Genomic DNA, 14,220 nt, shown 5'->3' with positions numbered 1-14,220 from the left:
TGACTTATATGTTGTCCCGAGGGTACGTTTTGTTGGAGTGTTTGTTTTCGCAAATCCATGAGAGGCTGCTGTGTACGCTTTTTTGAGATCTCAAATTTGTGCCTGCTGTTCTCATGTAAATCCACCAGAGGCCACTGTCGACTGACTGAATGACTGACTGACTGATCGACTGACCCACCCTCCTCCTTCCCTAAACCCAAACAATTTTTTTTATTGACCGCTCACCCACTTCCCTAAACCCAACCAACACATTTCAAAAGCAATCCAGAAAAAGAAAAGCCCTCGTCTGATTTTGACCACGTTTTCAGATTTTACCACATTCTCACCCTGTTATTTACTTGTTTATTTTATTTTTTTGGATTCTGTTTTTGTCTTACCTGCTTTTTGGAACCGTTCTTAACCGGACTCGAACCCTGTCATCATGGTCAACTCCTCTCTGCATCTCAAGTTCGCCGACGTATTTGTCGAGCTAACGAAAAAAACTGGTTACAGCTGGAAAGCCGTCCATATGGAGGTAAGCGGTCAGCTGGTAAGCGCAAAAAGGAATGCCATCATACCGCCCTGTAGCGTTCGTTTAATAAATGAAATGTAGCCATACGTACTTCTGGCTACATGATTCGCGGCCTCCAGAAATATATATATATATATATATGGCTACGTTTTCAGAATGAGCCTATGTTAAGTAAAATAATCTTGCGTCAAACCCAAAAGCTGGCAGATTATTTTGACCAGAAATGAGACAAAAATACTAATCAAGTGTTTCGATTTTCAGATACTATTGGACAAAGGAAAACAACAATCATAAATATTTAAAAACCCTTTCGTTTAATTACAAAAGAAAAATCATAGTGTACACAAAACAATACAAAGTGAAAAGCGAAACAAGTTCACAAAAACAAAAAGGACGAAGCGAATCTACATTCGAATACTGATATGTGAATATTTCTGAAAATGGTGAAAAACGGTCTCATTTTCCTGAGGTAAATACTGATTCGCTAAAGAAGAGTACAAACAATAATACAAAACTCTAATCAGTCGATACAAAATTCCAATTAGATCAATGTTTTTTTTTACAATTGCAATTTCCACACTGTCATATAGTAAATGCTACTTCCACGTGGGGACAAAAATATATATTTACAGATATTTTGTGGTCTAGAAGAGTATCATACACTAAATATGGGGTCACTTTGAGGACATCTCTACTGCAGGGGGATCATCAGTACCGTTGACCTCATAATCGGTGGCAGGACCAGACACCAGCACTCGCACGCGGTCTGGGAAATCATCCATTTTAGGGAAAAGCAGAAAGTCATAGATTAGCGCAGCCGCCACACCTCCACACATGGGCCCGACCCAGTAGACCTGAAAACACAAAATTTATGTCAAACAGAAGTTAGACTTTCCCAAAAATGCATAGCCATCATGCTCAAATTCATTCATTCATTCATTTTCCTTTGACTTAGTCCCATATTCATCAGGGGTCACCACAGTGGAACGAACCATCAACTATGTTTTATGCAGGAGATGCCCTTCTAGCTGCAACCCAGTACTGGGAAACAGGCTCAAATTGTCCCTGCATGTCCAAGTTATAACTTGACAACAGTCTCTAACGCTCTTTCCTAACTACATGCAATGCAGTGCCGCAACATGTGATAATTGGTGTCTTTTCAATGTTAAAACAAGTTTTTGTCCTAACCATCTGCAAGAGCGATCTGCAAATTTCTATTTTAGAAATAGTTTCTATTTATGTGACATTGCAGCAAAACAACAGCATAAACTGCTATGACAAAGATAACCTCAGGTACTGATTATGGGCTTTATTCACTGTATAGAGTGGAGGAACTATGACGTCACCTTGTAGGCTAATCGGCTGCTAGCATAAAACTGGTTCCCTCGATAAAATCCCTATAGGATTTTCCCCGAGGCTTTTCGAAGATTTCAAATAATAAGCTCTGTGTTCAAACACTGTTCATTACACCTTACACGTTTTGTCCAGCCGGATAATCCTCACTCCAAAATACAACTTTGAGCACTTTTGGATCTTTATTGCAAACGCAAGAGCTGAAAAGCTAACATTAGGCTATAAAAGGACTACAGTGCATTCGGGGCGCTCGCCTGTGTCGTCAGCACCAGCCTGCTTCAGACAACTTTTAAAGTTTATTTTTAGAAATATGCTCCATGACAAAGAGTTAATCTCTCTGTTTATTATATTATAATCCACGTTACATATCATTATATGCAAAAACACATAGAACTACGTGCCTTTTGGACCGTTTTTACGTGGGAAATACATCTGCTTTGCTTTACGGTTGTTGTTAAGAGGTTTAAAACTGTACATATAAATGTGCCTACATATTATTATCATAAGATATATTTAAATAAGTGTATCGCTCGTGTGCACACAGCCTGCTTACTTCAACAGACGACAGAAATTAGGCATGAGGGACAAGTCTATACGCCTGCAGGTTCCATCATGGACACAGAACAACATTCAATATTCCCTTTATGTCACAGTGAAAAGCAGCCTACACAGTCACATATGCTATTCATTTTATGGAGGAGTGTAAATATTGCAGTTATGACAGAGTTAAATGTGTTCAGATGAAGAAAAAAACTACGAAAAATCACTTGATCACGTTAAAATGACAGTTAACATGCATGTATTTATACACATTTATTCACACGTTTGAGTTACTGAGAGCAGGAAAAAGACAGGCTGCACTGGTAAGCTTCATCTTCATAATGTTGTTTAATTAAAATAAATGATCAACAAATGAATCTGTCTCGACAGTCTTTACAAGTGAAGGAATTATCTACACAAAAATGAATTCCCAATTAGAAAAACACTATATAAACTATAAAACACTATTTATGAAAATACTTAAATAACAGACAAATCCAAATGCCCAACACAGGCGGGCTGCACTCCGGACCAGATCAGCTCGATGACGTATAATGTCTCCGACACTGCCTGTAGTCCCATTTAGGAACTTGATAGCAACCGTCTTTTAAAAGAAGTGTAACCTATTGAAAAAAAACCCAGAGTGTGATCTAACTGATGTGTTTTATGTCGTAGAATAAAACGTAAAAGCATCTTGAGTTTGTGTTTCCCACGGACCTTATTTAAGCGATTTTACTGAAACCCTATTCAAAAAACCCATTGACTTTGGGATGAGGGAACTGCTAAAATGCTAACTCGCTTCCGGGTTTTTGCATACAAATTGACGTCATAGTTCCTCCACTCTATTTGAATGGGTGTTTATGACACAAAGCGTGCACTAGGGGGTGAAAGTTAGTTAATTCTTAGGGTCCACACCGCCCCCAGAGATACTATTAGGGGCCCACCAGATGCTTTTCCATGTTAAACAGAGTATTTGTAACACTTTATTTTGATGGTCCATTTGAGTATTAGTAGATTGTCTGCTTAATATCTATTGATGCTCTTTCAACAGACATTTAACTGACTAAGAAACTTTGTAAGTACATGTCAACTTCCACTAACCCCAACCCTAACCCCAACCTAACAGTCTACTTATAATCTAATGAGAATTAGGTGGCATGTAGATGCAATGTAACTTAAATTCAACAAACGGACCATCAAAATGAAGTGTGACTGGAGTTTTTGTCCTAACCATCTGCGACAGTAACACGCAAAATTACTGTTTTGGAAACAGTTTCTATTTCCGCAATGTCGCAGCAAAACAAAAGCATTAACTACTATGCCACTGTTCACCTCACCTCAGGTGCTGATTATGGGCTTATTCAGTGTTAAAGGCTTCCAATGTGAGTTTGAACACATTTTACATGACATTTATTGTCATACTACTGAAAGCAGCAGCAGATCTAGTTCACCTCAGATCTTGAAAATGAAATAGCCTGAAAATGAAGGTTAGCGATTCAGTGCAAACCAACAGCATCAGCCACTCAGCCAATGTACTTTTAATAAAGTTAAATTGGTTAATTAAGTATTAATTAGATCATGACTCTTATCATTTCATCGAGAGTGCAGTGGCCGGTATTCAAATGAGTGGCCGGTATTTAAATGAGTGGCCGGTATTCAAATGAGTGGCCGGTATTCAAATGAGTGGCTGGTATTCAAATGAGTGGCTGGTATTCAAATGAGTGGCCGGCATTCAAATGAGTGGCTGGTATTCAAATGAGTGGCCGGCATTCAAATGAGTGGCCGGTATTCAAATGAGTGGCCGGTATTCAAATGAGTGGCTGGTATTCAAATGAGTGGCCGGCATTCAAATGAGTGGCCGGTATTCAAATGAGTGGCCGGTATTCAAATGAGTGGCTGGTATTTAAATGTTTCTGTATTTTAAATAATCATGACATAATACAGGAATGAGATTTCATTACTTATGTCAACTCTCATTAAGTGTCATTTGCTCAGTTATGTGATTTTAAATGCAAATATGACGTTATTTAAAGTGTCTTTGTTATGACAACTTGACATAAATACATGGTAACCTGCCAATGGGGAAGCAAAATCTTGTTTTTCCTTTTGACAAGATTAATTTACTTACCCTATTGGCAGATTATTTTGCTTGTTATAAGGACAAACTTACTTAAATTTGACACATTATTTCTTAAAACAAGACAATAGGTTTTACTTGTCTAGAAATGCTTCTTGATTTTTAATTTGGTAGATATTTGGACTAGAAACAAGAGTGCAGTGTAGGGTTTCTATTTATTTTCTGGACATGAATGTGCTTCTCAAAATATCTCAAAAGTCATTTTCAAAATGTCAGTAATATCTAAAAACACATCTACCAGATAAAAACATGAACACTGCTTAGTACACTTAGTAACCCTTGGCAAACAATACACAAAATTGCATAGATTATTCTTGACTAGGCATTCATCTAAAACAATATGATTGTTACTTATTAACTATAAAGGTTCAACATCGGCTGATTCCATCTTCTGATAAGAGTCTGAAGTTTTTACAATTAACATGTGATTTCTTCCTTTATATTTATACTATTATACCTTTTATCTTTATGTTAATCTCAACAAATGATCATTTAGAGCTATTGTCTTGTTCCTCGGCCATGTATCTTAAAAATTTGAAATCAATAAGCATTTACTAGACAAGTAAAAATATTGTTTTCAGAAATAATAACTAAAAATGAAGTGAGTTTTTTCCTTAAAACAAGTCAAATAATCTGCCAGTGAGGTAAGCAAAATAATTTCAAAATGACAACAAGATTATTTTGCTTAGCCCATTGGCAGATTATTTGACTTGTTTTAAGGAAAAACTCACTTCATTTTGATGGATTATTAATGAAAACAAAACCATATTTGTTTACTTGTCTAGAATTTGCTTCTTGATTTAAGGAATTGCAGAAATTTGGACTAGACACAAAACAAAAATAGCATTTTTTGTAGTATTTGTTTATATAAAATGTTTTTCTGGCTTTTCTTTTCAGTTTTTGTCTAATTTCTAATCCAAATATCTAAAAATCCTAAATGAGGACCTATTATGCTCCTTTTTACAAGATGTAAAATAAGTCTCCGCTGCCCCTAGAGTATGTGTGTGAAGTTTCAGCTCAAAATAACACACACATTATGTTTATAACTCTCTGAAACTGACCCTTTTAAACTTTGATCCTAATCGTGCCATTTTGTTGACTGTCACTTTAAATTCAAATGAGATTGTGCTCTTTTCAAAAGAGGGCGGAGCTACAAATGCCTTTGTGTCAGCATAGTGGCAGATTCAGAAACAAGACTAGCATCATATGCTAATGAGGGAGCAATGGTCACTAGTGGGCGGGGCTTTCCCCTTCTGATTTAAAGGGAGAATGTCAATCAGTGTGTTTCTGCAGACTGTTTTATTAAGTCTGATTATAAAAACATTAAATTAATCAGTTTTTACTATTAGAAGCTGCTTATATTCCCAGACTGCTGACACATAACTGTGTTTAAACCCCTTATAAAAGTGATTTTTGCACAATAGGTCCACAATAAATAAAAACAAACAAACAAACAAACATTTTTTAAGATTAAAGAAAGGAACTGAATCTAATTATATTACCCAGTGGTTGGTGAAATCTCGACGAATCACAGCAGGTCCGAATGTTCGAGCAGGATTGATTCCACATCCCGTGAAGCTGATCTACACAGAGAGAAACAACACAAGATGATGACAATGCTGAGGATTGAGCTCCAATGCCCTATACTTTTTCATTTACATGGTTAACCTTTGTGTGCTGTTGGGTTGTTTTCATCAACCCAGGGGTGATTATGAGTCTTAATTTGGCCTCAACTATCTTTGTATTTCATACATATTTAGGAAAAACGCTATGAAAACGTAAAAACATGTTGGCGCCAATAGCCTAGTGGTTAAGTGCGCTGACATATAGCACCATGGTGCTCATGGCGACCTGAGTTTGATTCCTGGCTTGAGGTCCTTTGCTGACCCTTCCCCTCTCTCTGCTCGCAACTATTTCCTGTCAATTCTCTGCACTATTCTATCCATTAAAGGTTAAAAACCGCAAAAAAAAAAAAAGTAAAAATATTCAGTAAGTTGACAACGCTTTCGTTATGTTGGGGGCTGTTTTTGCCCCATTATAATCACATTTTTTGGTTTCAAAGCCATGACAGCATATCATCATGCATTCTTGATTGTTGCTGGTTTTCCCTGTTAGGAAGAGGTCGAATTTGTAGTTTTTACTGTTGATCATCAGTTGCAGTGCAAAAAAAAAAAACTTTCTGGCTTAAAATGAAAGGATTAAATGGAGTATAGTGTATGTGTGTGTGTGTGTGTGTGTGTGTGTGTGTGTGTGTGTGTGTGTGTGTGTGTGTGTGTATGTGTGTGTGTGTGTGTGCACCCGCTTCAAATGTTATCACTCAATTGAATCGGCGTTATCAGTGGTTATCAGCTGATATAAATGGGCCAGTAGGAGCCTTCTGCGCCTACAAGTAGGCTCAAAAGGCTGTAATCATCCATCCACAAGGTTAATCTGCTATACTAATAGAGAAAACTCCAGATCCAGATCTGTTTCTACATTGCTGTGACGGTTGGGTTTAGGATTGGGGTAGGGGTAGACTTTAATAAAATACAATTAATGGGAAATTTTGTAAACAATATAAATAATTCTTGTTAACTTTCGGCCGCAGCCGTATGCAATCTATAGCTGATTAATTATGTGGATGGATGATAACAGCCTTCTGAGCCTACCAGTAGGCGTAGAAGGCCCCTACTGGTCCTATATCTACCTACTAGTTGGCTCAGAAGGCTGTAATCATCCATCCACAAGGTTAATCTGCTATACTAATAGAGAAGACACCAGATCCAGATCTATTTTTACCTTGGTGTTTGCGGTTGGGTTTAGGATTGGGGTAGGGGTAGACTAACAGCCTAGGGGTAGAGTTACAGCCTTCTGAGCCTTCCAGTAGGTGTAGAAGGCCCCTACTGGCCCATATCTATCAGATGAGGACGAATTGGCTGGTGTGTGAGTGTGAAAGACACCTTGATATGTTTGAGAAAACCAAAATAAGCCCCTCAGCTCTCAGAACATAGTAAGTGTATTTCTGCTCACACACACTAAAATCTGCTGTTTTACTCCATAGAGCTCCTTATAAAAGCCAGAAACTTTTCCCCACAGGCCTATCTAAAGGGATAATGCTGACAACTGAGGATCAACAGTAAAAATGATACTTTTTACCTCTTCCCAACAGGAAAAAAACACTTACAATCAAGAATGCATGCTGTCATGATTATATTAAGTCATTATAATGGAAGTCAATGGGGCAAAAACAGCCCCGAACATAACGAAAGGGTGGTCAATTTAAACAGTACACATGGGTTAAGCATTGCTCTGTTGCTTTACATATTCATACGGTAACCCTGACAGTGTTTACAGCAGCCACAGGAATGCTCATGGTAAAAAATAGAGCGGTGGAAGTGTGAATGCTGATTACTCACGGCTGTCAGATGTCCCAGGCAAACACTGAGGCCGATGGCTAGAGGAGCGGAGCCTGACACGTCCCGCCGCCTTTTGTCTGTAGTTGCTAAAACACACAACACCAGCTGGAAGGTGGCCAGGAGCTCAATTCCAACACCTTGACCTGGTGAAATATCTGCGTGGATCTGCACATAAATAAACGTATTAGATTAGATTTGATCAGACGTACATTGTAAAAAAAAAAAGATGAATTGACATTATTATTATATATTATTATTATTGTTATTATTTTTTATATATTTTTATTAATGTTGTTATTATTTGTTTATTATTATTGTTATTATTTTTTTATATTATTATAGTATATTATTTTCACAGAATATTACTTTTATCGTCTGCAACTTTTGCAATATTATTATTATTATTATTATTATTATTATTATTATTATTATTAGTATATTATTATAAGTATTTATTTATTATGTGTCATCGACACAGACTGTTACTTTTATCATCTGCAATTTTCGTATTGTAATTATTTTTTCATCACTATTGTTATTGCATCGTTATTATGTTATTACCTTTACCATTTGATCAATCAACACAGAATATTACTTGTATGATTTGTAACTTTTATATTATTCATGTTCATATTCATATTCATATTCATATTCATATTCATATTATTATCATTATTATTATTATCATTGTTGTTAATATTTTTTATTAGTATTGTTATTACATCATTATTATTGTTATTACCATTTGTTTAATCAACACAGAATATTACTACAGAATATTCAGCTCTCGTCTGCCCACACACCCATTCACACAGACTGATCCTGACGCATGGGGTTACCCTGTTTACCACCCGACTGTAACACTTTACAATGTTGATTTGCTTATTTAAAGGGATAGTTCATGCAAAAATGAATATTCTGTCATTATTTACTCACTCTTTTACATGTGCAAAACCTTTATGAGTTTCTTTTTCTGTTGAACACAAAAGAAGATATTTTGAAGAATGTTGGAAACCTGTAACCATTGACTTCAATAGTAGGAAAAACAAATAGTATGGAAGTCAATGGCTTTCAGCTTTCTTCAAAATATCTTCTAAGATACTGAAATAGGTGAAAGGTGAGAAATTATTACTTTTATCGTCTGCAACTTTTGCAATATTATTATTATTATTATTATTATTATTATTATTATTATTATTATTATTATTAGTATATTATTATAAGTATTTATTTATTATGTGTCATCGACACAGACTGTTACTTTTATCATCTGCAATTTTCGTATTGTAATTATATTTCATCACTATTGTTATTGCATCGTTATTATGTTATTACCTTTACCATTTGATCAATCAACACAGAATATTACTTGTATGATTTGTAACTTTTATATTATTCATATTCATATTCATATTCATATTCATATTCATATTATTATCATTATTATTATTATTATCATTGTTGTTAATATTTTTTTATTAGTATTGTTATTACATCATTATTATTGTTATTACCATTTGTTTAATCAACACAGAATATTACTTGTATTATCTGTAACTTCCATATTATTCAAATTATTCATATTATTAATATTATTATTATTATCATTATTATATTAATAGTAATAATAATAATAAAAATAATGCGAAAGTTGCAGATGATAAATGTAATTTTCTGTGTTGACATAACAATAATGTAATAATAATGATTTACTTTATTACTAATTATTATTATATTATTATATCATTATTACTAAATAGAATTGTTATGATAGTAATAATAATAATAGTAAAAATAAAAATAGTAATAAATAATTAGCAATAGAGTAAATCATTGTTATTACCTTTATTACTATTGATATCACTGTTGTGTCAACACAGAATATTACTTTTATCATCTGCAACTTTCGTATTATTATTATTATTAATATTATTATTATTATTATTATTATTATTATTATCATTATTGTAAGGATTGTTTAATTAGTATTGTTATTACATAGTTATTATTGTTATTATGTTTACCATTTGTTTAATACCACCAAGAATATTACTTGTATTATCTGGAACTTTCATATTATTCATATTATTATTATCATTATTATTATTATTATTATTATTATTATTATTCTGCTGTTTATTCAGATTTTTTATTTGTATTTTTTTATTTAATCATTATTTATTTATTTATTTTATTTTTATTTTTTTTATTTATTCAGTTAATTTATATTTTAACTACTGCTACTATTTACTGTGTTTACTATGTTTTTTTTATTATACAGTATATGTATGGTATTTTTAAGGTAAACTTTATAAACTCTTTGGCAATACATTTGTAGCATTTGTCATGCCAATAAAGCAACTATTGAATTGAATTGAACTGAACTGAACTGAACTGAACTGAATTGAATTGAATTGAATTGAATTGAATTGAATTGAATTGAACTGAACTGAATTGAAGAAACATTGAGAGACCCATTTTTACCACTAAGGTGGTAAGGTGTTTTTTTTTTTGGGGGGGTGGGGTATTCATGATGACATCAGCTCTGTGATGTCACTCCACACATGACGGTGTTTACTGGCAAAGTAAATATGTGCATTACGCCTTCTTGAAATGGGAAAAAAGTATGTAATCACTGGAAAGAAGGCCACGTCTGAACACGGGTGATAAGTTTATCTTCAGCTCTCGTCTGCCCACACACCCATTCACACAGACTGATCCTGACGCATGGGGTTACCCTGTTTACCACCCGACTGTAACACTTTACAATGTTGATTTGCTTATTTAAAGGGATAGTTCACCCACAAATGAATATTCTGTCATTATTTACTCACTCTTTTACATGTGCAAAACCTTTATGAGTTTCTTTTTTCTGTTGAATACAAAAGAAGATATTTTGAAGAATGTTGGAAACCTGTAACCATTGACTTCAATAGAAGGAAAAACAAATAGTATGGAAGTCAATGGCTTTCAGCTTTCTTCAAAATATCTTCTAAGATACTGAAATAGGTGAAAGGTGAGAAATTATGACAGAATTTTCATTTTTGCAGGAATTATCCAAAGTTACAATGGGTTTACTCATTTTTTAAGTCAATAATTGCTTTTAACAGTGTACCTAAAGTGTCCGTATTGTACATATTAGTAACTAAAAAGTACAAAATGTATCTTCTATAAGGGTGCCGCCTCATTGACAGCTTTTGTACCTTCATTTCAGAGTGCATTATTATTATTAATCAGAACAAATTCAACAAATCTTGCTGCTGATGTAAATTATACTCAATTAAAGGGATAGTTCAAGCTAAAAATTAAAATTGACTCTGCCTCAGGCGGTTCTAAACCTTTACGAGCTTCTTTCATCTGTTGAACACAAATGAAGGAAATCTGAAGAAACTGACACTCATAGTAAACAAATACAATGGAAGTCAATGGTGACAGGTTTCCAACATTCTTCAAAATATCTTCTTTTGTGTTCACTTTTGAGTTTACTCTCTTGATTTAGTGCCAGGGTGTCCCCTTCTTGAAAAATGCACTCAATTAAAGGGATAGTTCACCCCAAAAATTAAATTGTACTCATTATTTACTTTCCCTCAAGTGGTTATAAATGAACTTCTTTCTTCTGAAACTGAAAACCTGTAACCATTGACTTCCATAGTAAGAAAAAACGAAAACAATGGAAGTCAATGGTTACAGGTTTCCAGCATTCTTCAAAACATCTTATTTTGTGTTCAACAGAAGAGAAGAGAAACTCAAACAGGTTTACACTCAATTAAAGGCAGTTCACCCTTTAATTTAAATAGTGCTAATAAATAAACGAACGAATGAATGAATGAATGAATAAATAAATAAATAAATAAATAAATAAATAAATAAATAAATAAATAAATAAATAAATAAATAAATTTCCACGTTATTTACTCTCCCACAAGTGCTTTAAAACCTTTATAACTTTCTTTCATCTGCAGGAAATAAAAATACTATGGAAGTCAATGGTTACAGGTTTCCAGCATTCTTCAAAACATCTTATTTTGTGTTGAACAGAAGAGAAGAGAAACTCAAATAGGTTTACACTCAATTAAAGGCAGTTCACCCTTTAATATAAACAGTTATAATAAATAAATGAACAAATGAATGAATAAATAAATAATTAAATAAATAAATAAATTTCCACGTTATTTACTCTCCCACAAGTGCTTTAAAACCTTTATAACTTTCTTTCATCTGCAGGAAATAAAAATACTATGGAAGTCAATGGTTACAGGTTTCCAGCATTCTTCAAAACATCTTCTTTTGTGTTCAACACAAGCAAGAGATAATTTTTAGCATTTTGAAGTGAGATGAATTGATGAATTGTGAGATGAATTAAAAACAGATCAGATCTCAATCAAGTAGACACAAAGTTTTTTCACACTTGATTTAGTCCCAGAGCGTCCCCTTCTTGAGAAATGCCCTCAATTAAATGGACAGTTCACCCAAACATGTATAATACTTAAATAAATAAATAAATAAATAGTGAAAATTACTGTATATTTTATAATGAATATATACATACAATTCTGTGAATACATATAGAGCAAGATTAATGTGCGGTAAATGTAAATACAATATTGCTGCTGTTATTGATTTACAGTACATTGCTGGCAAACTGCTTACAGTGAGTTACTGTAGATTCTACATGTAATTGTTAACAGTGTACTAGTTTACTTACTTGATTCAGTCCCAGGGCGTCCCCTTTGGAGACCCCGAGCACTATCGCGCTGGCCACAGTCGCCCCAATCATCTGGGCCAGAATATACATGACGGCCTTCAGCAGACTGATCTGACAGCTGGCCAGCAGACCCAGGGTCACAGCGGGGTTCAGGTGAGCTCCGCTGATGTGTCCCAGGCTCTGGGCGAGGGTGGCGATGGACAGCCCGAAAGCCAGTGCCACCTTGATCTCCTGGTCTGGGTTTTGAGTGTTGGTGTTTCCCACAGCAGCTGTAATGCTGAGGAAGATGAACAGGGTCATTCCCAGCAGCTCGGCCAGGACGGCCCGCCAGAACGCCTTGCTCTTCAGCTCGTTCATGACTGACTGACTGACGGACTGACGCCTCTGATCTGTGGGCAGCAGCAGCAAAAAAAAAAGTGTGTTTCTCTGCCAAAACCACAGAATTTATAGGGCAGGTCTTGCTAATGAAGCTGGAGGAGGGTTTAAGCTCTGCTGTGAGACAGAAGGAGAGAGAGAGAGAGAGAGGGAGAGTGACACATACATATGTACACACACACACTCTATACAGCTAGATGGTTAGAAATAAATCATTGTAAATACATATACTGATTATTATTATTTATTATTTCTGTTTTGTTCCAAAATGTTGATTGTTAATGTTCCTGCTACTATTTAGTGTTTACTATGATATATAGTAAACTATACTATACTATATATATATATATATATATATATATATATACTATATATATATGTACAGTATACACATATACATTCAGTGGCCACTTTATTAGGTACACCTGTCCAACTGCTTGTTAAAGCAGATTTCTAATCACATGGCAGCAACTCAATGCATTTAGGCATGTAGACATGGTCAAGACGATCTGCTCCAGTTCAAAGCGAGCATCAGAATGGGGAAGAAAGGGGATTTAAGTGACTTTGAACGTGGCATGGTTGTTCGTGCCAGACGGGCTGGTCTGAGTATTTCAGAAACTGCTGATCTACTGGGATTTTCACGCACAACCATCTCTAGGGTTTACAGAGAATGCCTGAGAATGAGAAAATATCCAGTGAGCGGCAGTTCTGTGGGCGCAAATGCCTTGTTGATGCCAGAGGTCAGAGGAGAATGGCCAGACTGGATCCAGCTGATGAAAAGGCAACAGTAACTCAAATAAGCACTCGTTACAACTGAGGTCTGCATAAGAGCATCTCTGAACACACAACACGTCCAACCTTGAGGCGGATGGGCTACAGCAGCAGAAGACCACACCGGGTGCCACTCCTGTCAGCTAAGAACAGGAAACTGAGGCTACAATTCACACAGGCTCACCAAAACGGGACAATAGAAGATTTGAGAAATGTTGCCTGGTCTGAATTGAATTGAGAGAGAGAGAGAGAGAGAGAGAGAGAGAGAGAGAGAGAGAGAGAGAGAGAGAGAGAGAGAGAGAGAGAGAGAGAGGATTGAATTTAAAAATGTCTTCGTTTACAACATTCCTTTTATTGTTTCTACATGTCAAAACTCACAAGAGCCACAGGAAATACATGATATTATATGTAAACACTAACTCTTCATCAACTG

General features: G+C 35.0%; 1 protein-coding gene across 1 annotated transcript; it reads right to left on the bottom strand.

Annotated features, from left to right (window-relative positions):
- Positions 1 to 804: 804 nt before the first annotated feature.
- On the bottom strand, positions 805 to 13,063 carry aqp1a.1 (aquaporin 1a (Colton blood group), tandem duplicate 1). The gene is made up of 4 exons (XM_056470780.1): positions 12,642 to 13,063; positions 7,937 to 8,101; positions 6,044 to 6,124; positions 805 to 1,365 (listed from the first exon to the last, which is right to left on the bottom strand). The coding sequence occupies exons 1-4, from the start codon at positions 12,996 to 12,998 to the stop codon at positions 1,186 to 1,188; spliced, it is 783 nt and encodes a 260-aa protein (XP_056326755.1). The 5' UTR covers positions 12,999 to 13,063; the 3' UTR covers positions 805 to 1,185.
- Between the last annotated feature and the right edge of the window lie 1,157 nt (positions 13,064 to 14,220).

The sequence above is a fragment of the Danio aesculapii genome, chromosome 2 (genome assembly GCF_903798145.1).
Source record: "Danio aesculapii chromosome 2, fDanAes4.1, whole genome shotgun sequence".
Taxonomy (NCBI): Eukaryota; Metazoa; Chordata; class Actinopteri; order Cypriniformes; family Danionidae; genus Danio; species Danio aesculapii.
This window is presented reverse-complemented; position numbering and strand designations above follow the sequence as displayed.

Coding starts and splice junctions, on each gene's coding strand:
- aqp1a.1 (XM_056470780.1), bottom strand. CDS start 12,998: ATGAACGAGCTGAAGAGCAAGGCGTTCTGGCGGGCCGTCCTGGCCGAG. Junction 6,125..7,936: donor GCCTGGGACATCTGACAGCC/GTGAGTAATCAG, acceptor CTCTCTGTGTAG/ATCAGCTTCACGGGATGTGG. Junction 1,366..6,043: donor GAGATTTCACCAACCACTGG/GTAATATAATTA, acceptor TTGTGTTTTCAG/GTCTACTGGGTCGGGCCCAT.